The sequence below is a fragment of the Hippoglossus stenolepis genome, chromosome 8, assembly GCF_022539355.2.
Source record: "Hippoglossus stenolepis isolate QCI-W04-F060 chromosome 8, HSTE1.2, whole genome shotgun sequence".
Classification (NCBI taxonomy): domain Eukaryota; kingdom Metazoa; phylum Chordata; class Actinopteri; order Pleuronectiformes; family Pleuronectidae; genus Hippoglossus; species Hippoglossus stenolepis.
Window position 1 is genome coordinate 951,164 of NC_061490.1, and position 19,719 is coordinate 970,882.

A 19,719-nucleotide genomic window follows, 5' to 3' on the forward strand; every position below is an offset into this window, starting at 1 on the left:
TTGGTTTTAGAGTATTGGTCTTTTAAATTAACAAGCAATATGAAGACATCACCTAAAGAAATTGTGAGTGGCATGTTTTTGCAGTTTCTTTAATCAGCAGAATAATTGTTAAGAAAAACTAATCAATGGATGCAGTCCTACAACAGTCATAAAAAAGGGTTAGGGTTTGCTTTAGTCAGGTAGGTGATTGTTAGCCTACTATGAGAACATTTGAAAAGTCCAGTTAAGTGAGTTCAGTTTAATTTCTTCGCTATTTTCTTAGCAGGAAAAACAATCAATACCAAAATTACCAGCTGTGGAACTGACTCAGTTTAGTAGCTTTTACTCCACCAAGTTTCATTCTGTCCCACACAGTAGGGACAAAGTTGAACTATAAGTGGGCTCAAAGCAGTGTTCCTTCTAGACATATTCTTATTTGCCCTGCCAAAGTTTCATAATGAACCCTAATTTTTTTTTTTACACTTCTTATAATCACATAAAAGATCTTGAACTTTGTGTTTTGCTCTGCCACTGCATTGTATTGCTGTGCTCACTATTTTCCACACGCTATCATCCATTAAGTTGTTACCACACAGACAATCTGACCTCATAGTTTCAGCTGCTGTTTTGTGCAGGTGAAAGCAATTCCTGATGCTGCCCATTTATTTGGGTCCATATCCCAGCCCAACCCCCAGCCTCAACAACATTTTTGAAGCATTTGTCAGAAAAAGGAAAGAGGAAACTGAATTTCTAGAGCAAAATAATTACACTTCCAGCTCTAGACAGGTACCATGCAGAAAATAGTTTTAACCTCAGTTATAAGGTAAGGAGCTGAATTGTGTCATTCATGGTACATAAAATAAACCACTGTCTAGCAAGATACTGAATTGCAACAAAAGTTTAGCATAGTTATTGAATGAATTATCTGCATGTTTTTTGGCTCTTTTGCACCATAGTCTATTGTTCTGATCACAAATCTCCAAGCGTTTCTTGAAGGCTAAATTTAATTTATGTGCTTACTTGACCCGAATGTTCTTCATGTTTGTTGAGGCATGGTTCTCGATTACTGTCAAGACTTGGATATAGAAGACTTAATGAAAGAACATTTGGTACTGGGTCACTGAAAACACATTAGATATTAGGAATAAAATAATTTAATAATTCACTCCTCACCTAATTGAACATCAAATTTGATCTTTTTTGGGGGAATAACAAAAAAAAATCAATTTATTCACTACATTATTTTGATTCTATCCGATTTTTTTACCTTTCAGATGGAGCTCAGACACAGCTCTCAGCCACTGTGGATGAGAGTAAATGACTATGTAGCAGCAGGGAGGTTATGGATCTCTAATACACAGCTACTTGGAATTCCTCAGTGCTTGCAGATATCTTTGGCTGTCAGAATGTACATCTTATATGTGAGGCGAAAGGAGAAGGAGAAGAGTGCCATGTCTGAATCTTCACTTAAAAGTAACTTGAATGCAATATGTGGAAGGGAGATCCTGAATTAGTTTTGTGATTACATACTATGTCAGTGTGTTTTTCTTTGTGTACGACTGAGTTTGAATAACAACAGCAGTGGTAGACGTGTCAGAACCACTCTTAGCTCCTTCTGTCTCACAACTTATGACTTTGTACATGTGTTTATACATTCAATCCAAGTTACTTTACTTTGTTTACACAGACATCCTGTAAATCCATTATTGCCAAAAAGTGAAAATTATCATTGATTGGCAGCAGTGCCCGTGGTGTGACATATAGCTACTTTGATGGTTGCCCAAAACCATAATTACACATATACACATTAAACCGTTTCCAATTTTTTTATTAGATTTCACAACAATGAAAACCACTCAGTGTAACTGTCCACTAATGTGAATTCTCAGTAACCTTTAGGCTTTAATACATGTTCACTGTTCAGCATATCCCAGTTCCCTATGTTCATCGTGACCCATGACCTCTACTGTGATGTAACTTCCGTTCTGTTATTTTCCATGATGTTGTATCCTGTTTCTATATTTTTCTTGACCACAGGAAACAGAGCAAGCTTTGTTGAATCCCCTGGGGCAGTCTTCAATCAGAACCATCTCCATGTTTTCTCCTTCCCTTTCTTTTTACTGTCCCACGCTCTTTTTACACTCTGTCTCTTATTAAGCATACACTATAAGACATGATAGACCTTGCACTCATCCTGTAACAGCCATTCATTCTCCAGCTGCTCTCAACAACTCTTATCTGTAATGGTTCTTTGTCTCCTTTTACAGCCAACTCACTTCAACTTTAACAATACTAATGGGTGCGTGTGTCCAGCAGGTGTGAGGCAGTTCTTTTGTTATCATCCACCATCAGTTTCTTTGAAAGTTTTTATAGAAAGTTATCCATTATCTTTGGTCTGTCAGGAGCATTTTATTCAGATGTGTTTAATACACAGATGGGTATGTAACTGAGCACATGTAAGGTTAACTGTCTGACAGTTCCCTAAGCCACGACACTGAACACCAAACATCCAGTCCTAGCTTACAAAGTGTAGCTAGGCATGGCTAGTTTATACACAGCTTTGATGGTGGTTTGTTATTGTTTACCCTCTCCAAAACCAAACTACAAAAGGAGAAGTGTAAGAAATTTATTTAACATTCTTTGTTTACATTTTGCATTTGAATACTAGGACTAATGAAAAGCATTTACTGCATGGGCACCATCTATACCTCAATCAGGCACTGCTAACTTTTTATGCTGTAATAACAACATTTCATAATGATGTCATCATGATATCTTTATTCCGTATGATGACAAATGATTAACTAGTTTAACTTATTTGTTGCAAAAGTTACTGGCCTCACTATATGACGTTACTTTCTGACTTCATGGTTATATCATGACGGCATCATTCCTATCAAATGATCATAAATACATTTTTGATCTCTCAGCTTAAGGTCATGTCTGTAGTCCTATAGGAAGCAGGGATACCTCAAAAGAATACATTTCTGAACTATATGCATGACATCAAAACACTTTTCTGGACATTATTCAGTGCCATAAATCACGTATATTACAGGAGACTATATTACCAGTTACGTCTTGTAACATGGTAATTCCAGTTTAATATGTGTGAGCAGGAAGTAAAATCATTTGGAAAACAAAGTTAGAAATCTGTCACGATTATTGACTAATGTGGCTGGGCTTTGCAAATGTTTAGTGACATGAATCAGACGAGTCAGGCTTCATGTTGAAGCTATTGATGTTGGCGGCAGAGAATTGTAATATAATTTATAAGAGACAGGGGGATATCTATACTGTCTCCCCCCTGTTGGGACCCAGCAGTTAGACATCCAATTAACCAGGTCCAGTGATCCATTGCCTGGCAGGCAGGGAGCTCCCACCAAGGCACTGCAGACAAAGAGCCAAAGAAAGTAGTTATGACCTCTGTGTACAAGACGGGTTATTTTCTGTTGGACGAAGAAGGAGAGTCCACCCAGAGACTCAAACAGATGTGACTCTTACAACAGTACACCAGAATAGTTTTAAATGTGACTCAGCTGAGTAAATGTTTAGTCCGTGGTTATCGTAAAGCTTTACACATTTGTATATCTAATGGACGCCAGTATAAATAGTAACATTGTTATATAATCCTTATTTAATACCTGAACAATTACACATAGCTGGGACTACGGACCTCTGCACTGGGGCTTCACACATTAAGTTGCATAACCCTTAAAGTTGATTATGAAATTGACTTGAGGAAGTGTGTCATCTGCCTCTCACTGGTACACTCTTCTTCTCCAGAATCAGTAGGCACAATGTGTGGTTGCCTCCTCCACAACATCCTCTCAGGTCTGTTACCATAGCAACTTAATGAAGGATAAGAGGGCCATTTAAAAGTATAAGGGCTGAAGACGACAGCATCACGCTCACCAGGTAGCAGCCACCAATCACTCTGACTCGAGTCACACACTGTTTGTCTCCTGTATCAGGTTCAGAGTTCATTTAATTGGAAGAAGCTTACACAACGGTCAGCCTTATTACAAAAGGGAAGGGAAGCATGAAGGAGCCGATCCTAGAAATGTTGGCTTCAGTCCAAGTAGTACAAACTCATCTGCCCCCCTCTTGGTTCACCCTCTATCCAGCTTCTCTATCCAGCTACTGCCTGGCTGTTTGCCACTGCCTGTTTTCCTATTTCAATTCCCAGATTCAGAGCATTGAGGGGAGATGTTTCTCCTTTTGAAGGACTCCTTGGAACCGAGGCTATAGCTTAATGGGTAGAATAAGATGCATTTGGACTTTTTTTTTATCTGGAAAAGCATAAACAGATACATTGACGGCTAACCCTGTGGATAGATTGGTGTGTGCGTGTGTCTTTTTCCTCCCCATTCCCACTCCTGTCAGTCCTGCTGCCTGTTGTCCTGAAGACTCAAGCTGCTGCCTTTCATTTAGAAAAACAAAGTGGTTATATGTTTTTGGAAAGAAAACAAAAAGGGGGGGCTCTTTCTTTCTCATTTATGCTCCACAAACTAAATCTATTTCTTAATGTTTTTCATTAAGAAATATCTTCAGTGAGTAAAAAGATACAGGTTAATTACTTTTTAATTAGTGCCATATGTATTCATACATTAGTGACTTTTTAAAAAAGGCTATTGTATATTGAGTTACTACATTTATTAGTACAATTATGGCATGAGCCATTTGAATACTAATTCTAAATATCTTTTATACTCATACCAATATTCTATGTATAGTTTCTGCATGTCTTGTATTGTGTAAAACTGAACAGTCTTGCACATTGTGAGTAGACCAGAATGCAGCTAGGTCACCAAGGCTTTGCTGAATGTTCTTTGAATCCAGATGAAGGTGTGCATTCTGCACAGTGGGATCCAAAGATTTAAGTCATTGACAGGGGCCTGCCTTTGTGTACAGCTGCAATAGAGAGCCCACATCCATATTTGCTGCCCTGCTATTCTCCAGTGTTATTCTAAAAAGAGATAAAGTATTTGAAATATCCTGCAAGGGAGTCCGGCGACTGGCGACTGTAGCTCTAAGACATGATGGAAACTGCAAACACTCTGTCAAGTTAATTGTGAATATATGGATTTTGAAAATTTTAGCAATAAAAAGACTGAGATGTCCCCCTTGTTAATGCATCCTTGCATTCAGAAATGAGGTGAGAATTGTTTGTAAAGGTTTTCCTTTTTTACTTTGTCTATATACTGCTGATTGTAATTCATCAGAGAAAAAACTGCTTCAGATGAAAAGATAAATGCAAAATAGACTGATCATTTTGTGTCTCAGTTATTATTTGATTATTGGGTTTTTCATTACTTTTCTGAATTTTTTCATGTGTTCATCACAGTTTGCTACTTGTAACTTAACTCGTTTTCTTACTGGAGATGCACCCACACAACTACCCATACACCTACATACACTGGCACACACATCCTGTAGTTAGAGACTGTGTGTGTGTATGCGCTCGGCCAGAAAGCTAGTCAATGGCTGGAAGACTTTGCTGTATGTTACTATGGTGACTGCAATAATATTTCTTCATAAGGGAGTGAATTGGTCTTCTGAGGATAAAGAGTATGAAATAAGGTGTAGACAAGGTTGAGTAGACTGTGTGTGTGTGTGTGTGTGTGTGTGTGTGTGTGTGTGTGTGTGTGTGTCTGTGTGTCTGTGTGTGTGTGTACGTGTACACATACACACTATACAGTATGCATTTGTTTTCATCTTGCCTCCCTGTCTCCTCTTACTCTCACTGCTGCAGTCTCTTCACCTCTCTCTCTTATAAATTAAAATGGAATAAATACTGTAATAGATTATAAACATGTATTCATACGTCATTAACATCATCACAGTCCACACAGCCTTTCATCATTGAGAAGCTTTGTGTTTTCATAGTTAAGTCAAGTTACTTTGTCCAAAAAGGAAGTGATTGGAAAACATCAGCAGCTTAACTGGTGTGTCTTTGTAAACTAACACACAGGCCACACTGGCTGCGTGAGCTGCGCATGCGCGTCGCTGATCGTCTTGCTTTTCATTTAGGCACCCATGTTATCAGGTTAGAGTGTCCACACTGCCTGCGTGAGCAGCGGGTCTCAGGCCCGTGAGAATCTGAATCACTGTCTGCACCCTCGATTTGAACAATAATCTGTTGTTGGCTGTAGAGATAGTCGGTAGTTTGCTTCAAGAGACAAAATTTGACTGGATGCAACAGCAGTGTGGAAATAACACTAACTTTAATTTCTTTATTGAGTTGCCTCTGTGCAACAAAGCAGTCCCTATCATGCTGCTTCGATTTGTGATCTGCTGTCCAAGATTTGTCAGTAGAACACTCAGAAAGAGCCACATGTGAGGGAACCCTGTCCCAGGATGTTATGAAGTGCAATAGATGTTGTGTGTAGGAGAGCAAGTCAACAGAATAATAATATTTACAATGTTCACAAGGCTCCAGATTGCATGTCTGTGTTTGATTGAGTCGTGCCACTTCCTCATCTCATCTCCTCTGCTGAGTTTACACTCACGCTCAGTTGGCTGAGCATGTCATCAGAGGTTGTATAGCTAAAGTTGTGTGTGGACTGGAAAGTGCCTCATACCAGGTGACAGAGCAGAGTGGGTTAGTAATTAAGATGTACGTGTGTGTGTGCGCGCGCGCGCCTGTGCGTACATGCGTGCATGTGTGTGTGAGTGCATGTGTGTGTGAGTGCATGTGTGTGCACATGTACTGTATGTCATTCCATTACCGTAATCACTCTGAGGGTCAGTCGCTGTAGCAGTATTATAAAGAGTACAGTAATTGGCAAAAAAGTAGTTTTTTCTTTTTTTGCAGTTTTTGCCATTAAAAGACAATAAAACGTAACTAAACAACAAAAACTTACTAATCAAAAGATGTTATTTAAAGGCAATATGTAAAATCTTTGTACCCCTTTATTTCATTTAGAAGGTCTTGCGCTTTCTTTGCTTACTAGATTCAGTAAAAATCAAGCAGATAAATTTAAATTACTGTGGAGAACATGCATAAAAGTAATTAAGTTTCTTGTCTGAATAGTATTTGTAAATTGTAACACTGGACTTAGTGTAGAAACTACTACTACTACCTCATCGTTTATCATTCTCAAATGGCATTGTATCCACATTTAGTCATGCAGTTTGTTTCTACTTTTTAGTCAGGTTAGTGGCATGGCTGGATGGTCTGTTGGTCAGTCCACCACTTTAATCCAGACTGAAAATCTCAGCACCTATTGGATTAATTGCAATACATTTTGTGGTTTATAGAATAAATCCGAATGACTTTGTTTTGAGGAAAATGTCTTGACAGTTACAGTATTCCCATGAACTGTGGTAGACAGGTTCATGTTTCCCACGAGATGATATGTACAATCTTTGTTGATCCTCTAAATTTTCATCAGGTGAAAATATCAATTTACACATTCCCATCAGCCTCAAATGTTACTTGTGTTTAGTGTTAATTAGCAAATGTTGGCATTCATATACAATAAAATATGATAAGCATAGCTGCTAAACATAGTGTCTTCGTGAGCATGCTTTTGTTAGCATATAGCTACAAGCACCAGTGTACAACTAAACACAGGCTCACAGACCTGCTAATATGGCTGACTCTCAGTCTTATTAAATTTGTCAACATTTACTCAAATATGCTTTGCCATGTGTATTAGTATCTGGGTTCTAACTTCTAACGTCCACATGGCATTAAGAGTTTTCCCTTGTGTTAATTCCAGTCTCCATGTTATCTTGTTTTTTTGATATACTGTATGTGCAGCCTGTGAAATGTTATCTATTTCCATGTTATCTCCCTTCACACATTTTCCATATGCTGCTGTTTAAATGTTGATCAGTTGATTTTACAGAGCTCAGTGTGACTGTACAAATAAGTTAGTGATAGAGGTAAACAAAGGAGAGTGTCAAAAAATAATGCTCTGTGAAAATCATTCTTGCATTCATTCATGAGCCACTCAAGTGATTTCACTCTCATTATGATTCTGCCCCACCCATACATAAGAGCTGTGTTCATCATCCTGTTTGTCAAAAACAGGTAGAAGCTGTCGAACACCTCACTGGGTATTTTACTGAGTTTTACAGAACGCTAGGAGCTGGAGATTTTCCATTAGACTTTGAGAGGCTCTGATATGTTATCACTTCTCAAATATCCTTGCTTACTGTATGGAATTTCTACTCAGTGGTAGCCTTGATTGAACCTTGGGGGCAGAATAGTGTTTTAACTATTTGTCATAATTGAACTTGAGCTGATGATACATTGAACTGCTCAGTTTTCTCCATTCTCCCAATATGAAATTATAGCAGTAAAGCTATTGTCGTTTCCTATGGTTTCATGAAGTGCAGTAGTATTAAAAGACCTTGCTACATTTGAGTACACAAGTGACTCATCTTCTGAGAGTTGTAGGCCAGAGCAAGGCAAACAGGGCAATGCACAGGGCTGAACTCATACATAAATACAGTACATGTCCATACAACCTGAACACACACAAGAAACACAAAAGAATGTTAATAATACTACTGCATGTCTCATTTCAAACATGTTTATGATTCTTGTATTTACAGAAACACTTGTTATAACACACATGATAAAATATAATAATGTATTATTCCATAAAATATAGAGGGTGGTTACTTTAGAGCACATTATCACTGAGACCATGGAGCAGGCACTTCCTGTTTGTGTTAACAAAATGGAAGATAGAAAACAGACTCAGAACTCTTTCACTGTGTCTCTCGTCACTGTCAATGTTTCTTTTACTCCAAAACTCCCTTCTGTCCCTCAGAGAGAACCACATGTGAGGGATCCCTCTCCCAGGAAGAACAGAAGTGCAATAAATTCAACGTGTAGCTGAACACATTAACAAAATGACAATATTTACAACATTGATTAGAATAAACAGATTTTAGCATAATGGAAAGGTGTGTCAATGTTTAAAGTATTTATACATAAGAAATAGTCTCATATAGATGAAAAAGATAGATCCATTCATCCATCGATGGATAGATAGAATAGTAATATCCGTAATAAAACAGTAGCAGTAATTTAGTGATAAAATATGTATTTATGACTAGCATCATATACACATTGTGTAAGAGGTACATAAATGCACACAGACATAAAATATGGATATGATATATAATATCAATATGGAATGGTAGTATCCTACCAGAATAGTGTGTACTCATGTTAATCACTTAACATGGCAGACAGAAAACAGTCACTTTGATAAGCATGAGTTTATTGTTAGAAAGTAAAGCAATGTGGCTGGATCAACTGCATATAGATGATGACTTATCATTGTTAATATTCAGAGTCAATGTTTTATTTCTCATTTTAAATGAACATTTGAATTGACTGTGAAGAGGGATTATAAGCTTTATCCTGTTCATAAAGATTGGCACTACAAACACTTATACTCCAGTTCCAGGAAGAGAATCTAAATTGTGTTTGTCGAGCAACTCAGTTTAAATGTCATTTGACAACACATCTTTTGCCTCCCTGTGCGTTAAAGCCAAGTTTAATGTGTGTCTAGAGATTTTATAGACTAATTAAATCCATGTTAGGCATATGGCACTTTGGAGTTTTTAGTTTATAAAGAACGGTTGCTTACATTTTGGTTTATACTTCGACAAAACCACTTGAGGACGCAGCAGCTGCTTCCTCAGCTTAGTCTGGTGGTTATGTAGCTGATGCATGGATCAGAATCAGACCTCAAAACCAACACCCTACAGTAGAACCAATTGCTAAACTACGCTTTTGAAGTAAAGTAGAATTTAACAGGGATACAGTTACTCTGTAGTTTATGAAAGAAATGGCACAGAAAGAAGGACACATGGTAAAATTACCAGTTATTTGTTTTGGGGCTCACGGTGTAAAGAATTACACCAGTTAGATGTGTGGTAAAACCACACACTGCCACAAAATGTTATCCCTTTATTTTCTGTCTAGCTTGCGACTGGTCACAGTTGCAGCAGGTGGAGTAGTCCAGATGTTGTTTCCTTTGCAGCGTTTTCTAGTTTCTGCTGGTGGACCCCAAGGTGTTCCCAGGGCCCTCCTACCAGTTGACCGTGCCAAAAAAAACTTGAATGGATAGTTCCTACAAACCAACCATAGTGATCTACCCTGAACCACCTAAAATGGCTGAGGACCCACAGCTTTATTCCTTGCTCCCTTCCGATATCTGAGCTCCTATATCTACAAGGGATAACCCAGCCATCCAAGGAGGGAATTTTAATCCCATCATTTTACTAAATTAGCATGTATTTGCGATGTCATTCTTTCGGTCACTACACAAAAGTCCCTTGTGAACAAGACCCTGAAATACTTAAACTTCCTCACTTGAGGCATCAACTGACTCTCAACCCAAAGGCAGCAGCCAACCCTTTTCCAACCATGAACCAGGTCCTCAGACTTAGAGGTGCTGACTCTCATCTGAAAATCACCACAATAATGTAGTGTCCTGTTGATCCTAGGAGCTGCACTGTCGGGTCAACAGCCCCTGGTAGAGTCTTCCAAAGAAAATTAGTCCTCGTGGAGGGGTCAATCTCAAAGCAATTCATACAACCCTGATGGAGGTTGTATTTTTTGTGTCACTTCACCTGGACCAGGGCAAAGCAGGGGATAGAAGGGGGTACCTGGGCATGTGAAACCATCAACCAGCTTATTAAATTTCTCTGACCAAATAGATGCTAAGAGCAAAGTTTGCACTTATTGGAATATTGAACACTTCCAACCATTACTTTTTTAAATTCATGCAGTTTGGGTCACAAAAACAACTCATCATGTGGATATGCTCATAAGGTCTCAGTCATTCAAGTTTATTTTCCTCCCTTTGTGATGTTGTCACCTATAGAGAAAAGTTTCTTTTTAATTAATTTTGTTTGTTTAATTAAATGTGTAAACAGTTTTTCTTTTTATCTCTGTCGCTCAGCTGGGACTTAGTAATCAAAAGGCCATAGTGCTGCTCAGGATATGAACTGATATCTGCATGTATCTCATCCTAAAAGCATCTCCTTCTCTGTTCTCTGTCCCCTCCAGCTGTGAGCTGATTGATCAAAAGGACTGACAGACATGGGAAAGCAGAACAGCAAGCTCCGTCCTGAGGTGATGCAGGACCTGCTTGAGAGCACCGACTTCACCGAGCATGAGATCCAGGAGTGGTACAAGGGCTTCCTAAGGGACTGCCCCAGCGGGAACTTGTCCATGGAGGAGTTCAAGAAGATCTATGGTAACTTCTTCCCCTATGGAGACGCTTCAAAGTTCGCCGAGCATGTGTTTCGCACATTTGATGCTAACGGTGATGGGACAATAGACTTCCGGGAGTTTATCATTGCACTAAGTGTGACATCACGTGGCAAGCTGGAGCAGAAGCTGAAATGGGCATTCAGTATGTATGACCTGGACGGGAACGGGTACATCAGTAAAGCTGAGATGCTGGAGATAGTACAGGTGAGTGTGCATGCTATCTGTGTACACAAATAGTACATATTAAACAGATAATGAGTAACCAAAGTTCTCAGTGTCTAACATACTGAAAAGTGCAAAAAAGAAAATTGTAGCACCAAGAAGAAAGTGTTGATGTCATAAAGGCCTCAGGTGGCCTTTGACTGCGAATCATTCAATTCTGAAAAAAATTGCAATCACGTGAATCACAGATATTCAAACATCCACTCAACTGTGACATTAGCCAGGCCACTGACTCTTAACCACCGTTGTATTAACAGTATGGCCCGTGTATCCATAACACACTCTTTATGACAGTACAGGCATTTTAAAAACAGGAGGACCTATGGCTCTGCTTCATGTCAGTGCTTTTCAAAATTACATATTAGGACTAGTTAGACTCATTTGAAATGTTCCTTGTCCTGCACATGGATACAGTTTCAGAACGTGGTTAATTAGCTTTACTCCTTTTTTACATGTGGCTTGTAGCTTTATCAAGAAAGGAAAATGATAGATTTTCTATCTGCTCCGCACCATTTACAGGAGCAAACGGAAGTAAACCTTAGCCTAATCCATGTCTGCTGTTTAGTGTATACATTCTTCCATTTGAACATTTCTAAGGATGGCTTAATGTCTGCATTAAAGGGATAGCTCACCCAAAAATGAAAATTCACTCATTATCTAATCACCACTCTGTGTTTGAGGCCACAAATCACTTTTGGAGTTTCAGGGGTAAACAGCGTTGCAGCCCAATACAATTCATTTGAATGGTGAGCAATTCTTTAAACGTATAAAAACGTTTTTGAAAAAACATTAAATGCCTCCATACTGCTCCTGTGGTGTCATCCAAGTGTCTGTAAGCCCAGGCATTCAAATTCGACTCGAAATGGTGTCATTTACACCGTGTTTCTAGCCTAAATGTCCTCTGTGAACACGGCTCTGGGCTGAGGATATCAGAGGACATTTAGACTTAAAAAACGGTGTAAATGACCATCAAATTTGAATGTCGGGGCTTAGGGACAGTTGGATGACACCACAGGAACAGTATGGAGGCATTTTATGTTTTGTTTTTTTATACGTTTCAAGAAGCGGTCACCATTTAATTGAATTGTATTGGATTTGGCTGTAACGCTGTTTCCCCCTGAAACTCCAAAAGTGTTTTGTGGAGTCAAACACATCACCCACACCTCCGTCGGCATAGTGGTGAGATAAATAGTGAATTTTTATTTTTGGGTGAACTATCCCTTTAGCTATCACTTTAAGACTATTGTTTTCCATCACAAGCATTGGCATATTTTGTAAAGCCTACTTATTTTCTTTTTTAGCTGCCAAAAACAGCCTTATGCTGGAAACATGAGGAAGGATATTTAAACCCCAGCCTGCATATTAACCTGTTATTCATAAAGGTAATAAAGATACATGTCAGTCGACTCGGATGGATTTCAAACTTAATAGCAAGATATTGGTGTTTGAAAAGAGATATTACTGACTGAATTTCAGAAACCCTTGTTATTTTTTCCTATGACCAAAACATGATTTATACATCTTGCAAACATACTTTTTGTGTGTAAACTGACATTTTATTTCTGAGCTCAATAGCAGGGCACAGCTCACCTTTAAAAAAAAAAAGAAAAAAAAGAAAACAGCAAGGGAAAAGGGGGAGTGGTTAGGTTGGCATTTCCTGTACAAGAGCTCCTCAAGTAAACACACCATTCGCGCACACCCAAATGCAGTATATCTAGTCTAGTCTAAGTGTGTGTGTGAGTGTGTCAGCCTGCTTTTCATCTTTTTTTCTTTTTTTTTTCCTGGACATTTGTGTAACAGCAGGCGGTTTCTCTCGCCTCAGTATCACCCAAATTCAACTCGCTTTTAGTTCTTCTCACCTTGTCTTTATGCTGGGAGTCCTTTTATAAACATGAGGTGTTTGCCTAAGTGAGGAAATGAGTTGCATACTTACTTATTGGAGACAAGCCATAGAGCTGGCAAATTTGTTTTTAATAGTAAAGAAACAAATATCTCAAACAGAAAAATTAATATAACATAGACATTGTACACAGATTGTGGAATTCATAGTAATAAGTAGATTTTAAACTGTTGGGCCCTGCTTACTTTTTTATCAAAAGACATATTTCCACCAATAACTCCTCGTGCAACTTCGAACCATTGCTTTTTTGTAGGTTTTTACTCTTTTTCAATGACACTCTGACTTTATTGGTGTTGTAAGATGGGAGACATGGCTCCTCAGTTCTTCAGATGATATACATGCTAAATGTCTTTAACCTCGCAGCTAGAAGTAACTGTAAACCATAGACTGTGTATACAGTAGATGGACAATGTTTTTCCATTTCCTACCACTATCCAGAAATTATGCCAAAATATATTTAGAATACGAATGCTGCCATGTTGTGCATTTAGAGCAGGAGCGATCGGTGGAGGATGAAGCCGTAGTAGCGAGGTCCCGCCGATACACAATCGACCAATCGTGAGTCAGTCTCAGTTGTCAATGTTTCACCCATATCCCATCAACTAACATGGAGGAGGCAGGGTTCATGACCTATATACAGTCAGCCACAAGAGGGCAATCGGGGCTTCACTTTTGAGGAGCCATCATGTCGTCCATCGTTATATACCTTTTCCATTGTGTTAAAGCTGCGTTATAGTTTTGAGTAAATACTCTTCTTATGTCACTCCCATCATAATCTCACAGAGCATTGGTTTATATTTTAGAAGCTTTCTCTGAACCACTGCTATATAGTTACAGTAGCTATAAAGTTGTGCTAATTAAGCCAAGTCTTCTGAGTCATGTCCAAGTAGCCACTCCAAAGTAAATATCAGTTTATAATGTCTCACATGCATCACACCTACTGTCAATTTAAGATTAAACTCCTACCTCAAGACCGCCTGCAGTGATTCAGACTGAAGCCTGTCACTTCTATCTGCCTCCTGATGACATATGTAAACCCTCCACCTACTCTTCATTAAAGGGTGGTGCGGTTCCCCTGCACAGAAGGATAGAAAGTAATAAATAAATTGTGTCGCTGCTCACGTGATTCTCTGCAGGGCTTATTAATGTGAGTGAACAAGAGTGTTGAAAAGTTGAGTGGGTTTTTGATTGCCTAATAAATTTGCATGTGTGTGTGTGTTGCATTTGTTATCGAGTATTGTAGTTAACTCTCAAATGTGATTGTAGCTGTAGCAATTTAGCAGCAGGAACTCTGTGTTTTACTCATCCGATTAGATGGTGCCATGTCATTTTGGTGTAGTGGAGCATCCAGGCTGTTGCTCTCTTGAAAAGTTTAATTTAAATATTGTCGACCATCAGTTGTCATCATTTTATTTATGAACTCTTTCTGCTGACAATGGATAACCTTCTTCAGTTTTAGTACACTCAAGGGACAGGCATTTACTGAGAGCGAACGCTAGCGAGCTTGTTGGCAGGTTTGTTGGCTACATCCATGCTAACCAGCTAATTCTGGAAACGCTGTTTGAAGCAAAAACAACCGTTTTTCAGTTCTTGAAAGCCAACAAGTGTTAATGTATGAACTTAGATCAAAGTTTTTATTTGTCCAATATTTTAGTTTCTTTCATTAGTCATTCTTTTTGCAGGTGTGCTTACATACAAGATAATTAGCATAATAATGATTATAGAAACTAGACTGGCACCCAGCCGCACCACATACATACACTCATAGATTTTATTCCTCTAAATATGCCTGATGGTTGAAAAATGCTTATTCCCGCAACGTTAAAGTAAGTGAAAGAATTCCTGGATCTGTATCCGTACCAATATTTAATGGGTTGTTTCCCGATCATGCCACATCCTACCATCAAGTTTCATGGTCATCCATTCACAAATTTTTGCCTAATCCTGATAACTAACAGACAAATAAACATCAAAATGTCTAGCATTTTCTGATGAAGATATATAGGATATTTCAATGTTATTCTGGTTTTAGGAGAATTCTTTGCACATGCAGTTCATTTGATAGTGTAGACTGTTATTCCTGTACTGAATCTTGTTTGTGCAGCCTGTTGCATTGTTGGCCATTACAGAAATAACTATTTGAATCCTCAAATGACAGCAGGTAGCCCAGTTTTTTTAGTTTATTCTTTCTGTCACACCAGTATTTGTGGGCAGCACTTTTCCAATGCTTTACCGAAAGGGCCCGGTCATGCCTCCCACGGTGCTCTCCATGTTCTCTATTCTCACTCACCTCCATTTGCTGTAGTGACTGGGGGGTAGAAAATGTTCTCCTGTAGAGTGTGTGTAAATGCTGGTGATGCTCATAATTAGCCTTGCTGTGGGAGTAATTGAATGACATGGATCACAGCCAGCCTGGCGCATCCTATTCAGATAATGACCAAATGTGAAAGCAGGGAGAAAGATAAATCCGTCTCATCCGATCCTCAATAGTTTTCACTTCTAACCTTCTATTCCTACCTTCAGTGTGAAACACAAATATCAGTGATCAGTGAGGCATAGTTGCTAGAAATGTCGGGCCCCCTTAAAGAATATAATACTGGACACTCCTTCCCCACCACTATGCCGATGGAAGGGTGGGTGAAGTGTTTGAGTCCACAAAACACTTCTGGAGTCTCAAACAGCATAGCAGCCGAATCCAATACAATTGAAGTTAATTGTGCCCTCTTCTTCAGACTTAATAAAACAACAGAAAAAAACGTAACATGCCTCCATACTGCTTGTGCGGTGTCATCCAAGTGTCTGCAAGCCCCAACATTCATATTCTACGCGAAACAGCGTCATTTACACCATGTTTTTAGCCTAAATGTCCACTGATAGTGTCCTCCCAGGTGCGTTAATGGAGCCTCAGGCACACCATGGTGTGGCTGCGTCCACTAGCATCGCCACCTCCGGTAGTGGACTTTAAGGCTTAAAACACCTCGTTTCGAGTCGAATATGAATGTCTGGGCTTGCGGACACTTGGATGACACCACACAAGCAGTAGGTTTTTTCGGTTGTTTTAAGAAGTGGTCGCCTGTGCTGAAACACTGTTTACACCTGAAACTCCTAAAGTGTTTGGTGGACTCAAACACTTCACCCACCCCTCCATCGACATAGTGGTGAGTAGATAATGAGTGAATTTTCATTTTTTTGGTGAACTATCCCTTTAATAATAGAAAAAAAGAAAGAAAGACAGAAAACAGTGCACTAGAACAACACTCTTCCCCAAATGAGCTAGATAACCACTCAATACATTTTAAAAGTGAGTTATGGACTTTATTGTGCGATAGAGATGGGCAATATATCTATAAAATGCTTTTTTTAAACACAAATCAACAAATTAGTCATAAAGTGCTGCCTGGAGAATGATGCATAAAAATTAGAAAAGGGTATTTAGGTAGGTAGGGCCTGACAGTTCACCTTCTGTTCTGCTTCTAGCGCCCACTGGAAAACAAGCAAGACTGAACCATGCAGTGAACAGAGAGAGGGGTGAAATATAAAGCCTATCCTGTTTTGACAAATATGGAGAGAAAAACACACGTTTATTTCATGTATAAAATATATATATATATATATATATAATTTTTATTGCATTAACTTATTAATAATAATAACAATAATAGTGTTTTCTGAGGGCCCCTGTCTGTGCTGGGCCCTTGGAATTGTCCCTTTTATTCTCTCTTTCCGCACTCACTGGCTGAAAGGGAATGACGGAACCTTTGTTTTTCTCTTTGGAGCATTCAAGTTGTAGATTGGATGCTGCTTGGTGAAATCTGTCTGAAAATGTACATTTTGTTACCAAAAAATAAAGGAAAGATTGCTGACAGAGAGGGGAAAAGGTTGAGGTGTTGTTGTTAGATTTATGAGAAATAAAGAATAATGTATAGAATAAGGTGGGAGCCGGGATACAGGGGAGGATACCTCACAGGTAGGGCATCTTGAGAGGGAAAAAAGATGGGAAGCTTCAAACAGTTTCAACACAGATTCTGTTCTGTGGATACAGAAGAAACCTGAATTACACTGGTTTTACTTTAGATATAAGAGAATTAATCTGCCCGATAATTTAACACCCTCAAATATGCGATCTAAAAACTGACTCTAAATGATATTGCAGCATTTATTTCTATTTTTGTAACTGTCAATAAAATATATAATATCAATAAAAAATAAATGTTGCTCTGGCCACTTTAGCATTAACATAACAAATATTGCAGCAACCATTGCCTGCGTCCATGTTTGAAAAGTGTAATGACTCACTGCATATCACTTTAGTCGTCTTCAGCTTTCAGGTGCATTATCGCCACAGTGGATTTAAATAAATTTCCAGATTTAAAGTGGATTTAAATTAATTTCGCTCTCTCTTTCTACACTCTCTTACCCAGAAGTTGATCTTAGCTACCAAAATTTGGAACCATTTCATTTAACATCTATCATTTCTCAGTTGTACCAACGTAATTTTGTCAGAACCCTTAAAAGTACGGACTTTGGTAGCCAACCCTAGTTCCATCCCTTTCTTGGAACAGTTGTTCCTGGCAAAAATGTAAATCTTTAAATGTGAGTGACAAGGCTTTGCTTTCAGCCACAGGTTAATACAGAATTGGTTGGCACCTTTAGCCACCAGGTCATGCATGTGGGATTGAGTCTAAATAAACTACAGTGTGTTTTTTCTTACTGTTTTAATAGTTTTTAAATGGCAGTAGCACTCAGTGTCAAAGAAAAATAAGATGTATGAGACACACAAAAGAAATGATAAGATAATGGCATCAACAGACTTGTACTTTAAATCAAGCAGTCCTTGTTTGTTGTGTATTTGAATCATTCATTAGATGTCAGTGTAGAATACAGAGCATCGAGACAAAAAAGTCCGAAATATTGTGTCTATAAGCTGCAGATCATTCAAATTTGTATCGGTTGCTTGTAATTTTGGGATTTTTAAGTTTAAGTTCATTCCACTGCATAGCTTTAGATAAGCAGCTAAATCCCCATGATGTTATATTGGCTAAATGTACTAAACACTCACCAGCAGGTTGAAGGATTTTGAATAATGACTGACCGAGCTCCAAATAGAAATGAAGGCTGATATTAACCATGGATGCTGCTTGTCTCTCGGCTCCACTTTGACCCAGAAGCTGAGCCGCCCTGCCTCTAATAGGAGGCATAGCCAGCACCTATTTAAAGCTCCCACCGTACTGTAATTACAATCAAACATCCTCTGTTCACATGTCAGCTCCCATTCCCTTCAAGCCCGCCTCTTTATTAGAGAGTGGGTTGTGATTTCACTGTTTACTGTCAAACAGCCTGTAATGCAACAGAGAGCAGAGGAGACACAACACTGATGAATAGTCTGTGTGGGATTGTGTATGTGCACATGTTTGTCTCCACCCCTCCACCTAAACTGTGAAAATGTAATCACAGAGCGGTGAAGCAGTGCTACGAGCTGACATATACGAAAACATTCCTGTCAGTGGGTGCAAACTCTGAGAATCTATTATGACACACCTGTGTTTGTTTTTGTGAAAGAGCATAATAAATGTTACTCGTTTCAGTAAATTAATTATCATCTGTTTGTTTTACACTCTTTGTTACACTTTCTCTTAATTCTTTCAAAAACAAATGAAAACGGTGTAGCTCCCCTTTTGTGAGAGTGAATTAATCTTCAGGTGAACAAACTGTAGCACAGCAGCAACTGTGCAAGCTGAAAAGGAAAGTATGGTGAAGGTTTCCTATTCAGCACAGAAGAAAAGAAGTTAATATTCATATTGTGGTTGAGCATCTTTGGGACTAAATATCTGTACAGAAAAACCCAAACAATAGTTTCAAGTTCCCTTGATGCCTTAAAAATGTGAGTAAACTTAAAGGTTAAAGGTATGAATGAATTGAGTTTGTGTAACTTTATGAGCTTTGAAAATGTTAAACTAGAGTTAACTAAACATGAGTTCATCTTAAGTTTAATAAACTTAAAATGTCAAGTTAACTTGAGTGACTGATTACAGAGACAGATTTTACATTTTCTAATTTTAAAGAGTGAGATCTTTTAAGTGTGCAGATGTAGGGACTGAATTGATAAAGAACCATGGTTAGCATTGTTTTTATTGTTTAATATTTATTTAAAGACAGACAGAGAGTTAATGTCATGAAAGAACTCTTCAAACGTGTTTTCTTCTTTCCAAACTGGAAAGTCTACTGTCTTGTCTATGAGGACATAAGGAACATACTTTTTACCTTTTATTAATGTTATTTTCTTCTATTTCGAAACATTATGGAAAAACTTGAGTTGTGCTTAGGGAATGAAACTTTTTCTGTAAAGATTTTGCTTGCTAAGATTAAG

The 19,719-nt window shown here is 38.5% G+C and overlaps 1 protein-coding gene across 6 annotated transcripts in view; it reads left to right on the top strand.

Moving 5' to 3' along the window:
• Positions 1-19,719, top strand: part of LOC118113466 (neurocalcin-delta A) — a 75,468-nt gene that overhangs the window by 43,068 nt on the left and 12,681 nt on the right. For all 6 annotated transcript variants that reach the window (XM_035163198.2, XM_035163197.2, XM_035163202.2 and 3 more), the window contains one exon: positions 11,024-11,434. In XM_035163198.2, coding sequence (XP_035019089.1) covers positions 11,057-11,434 — 378 coding nt within the window. In that variant the 5' untranslated portion in view covers positions 11,024-11,056. The remainder of the gene's footprint in view (positions 1-11,023; positions 11,435-19,719) is intronic.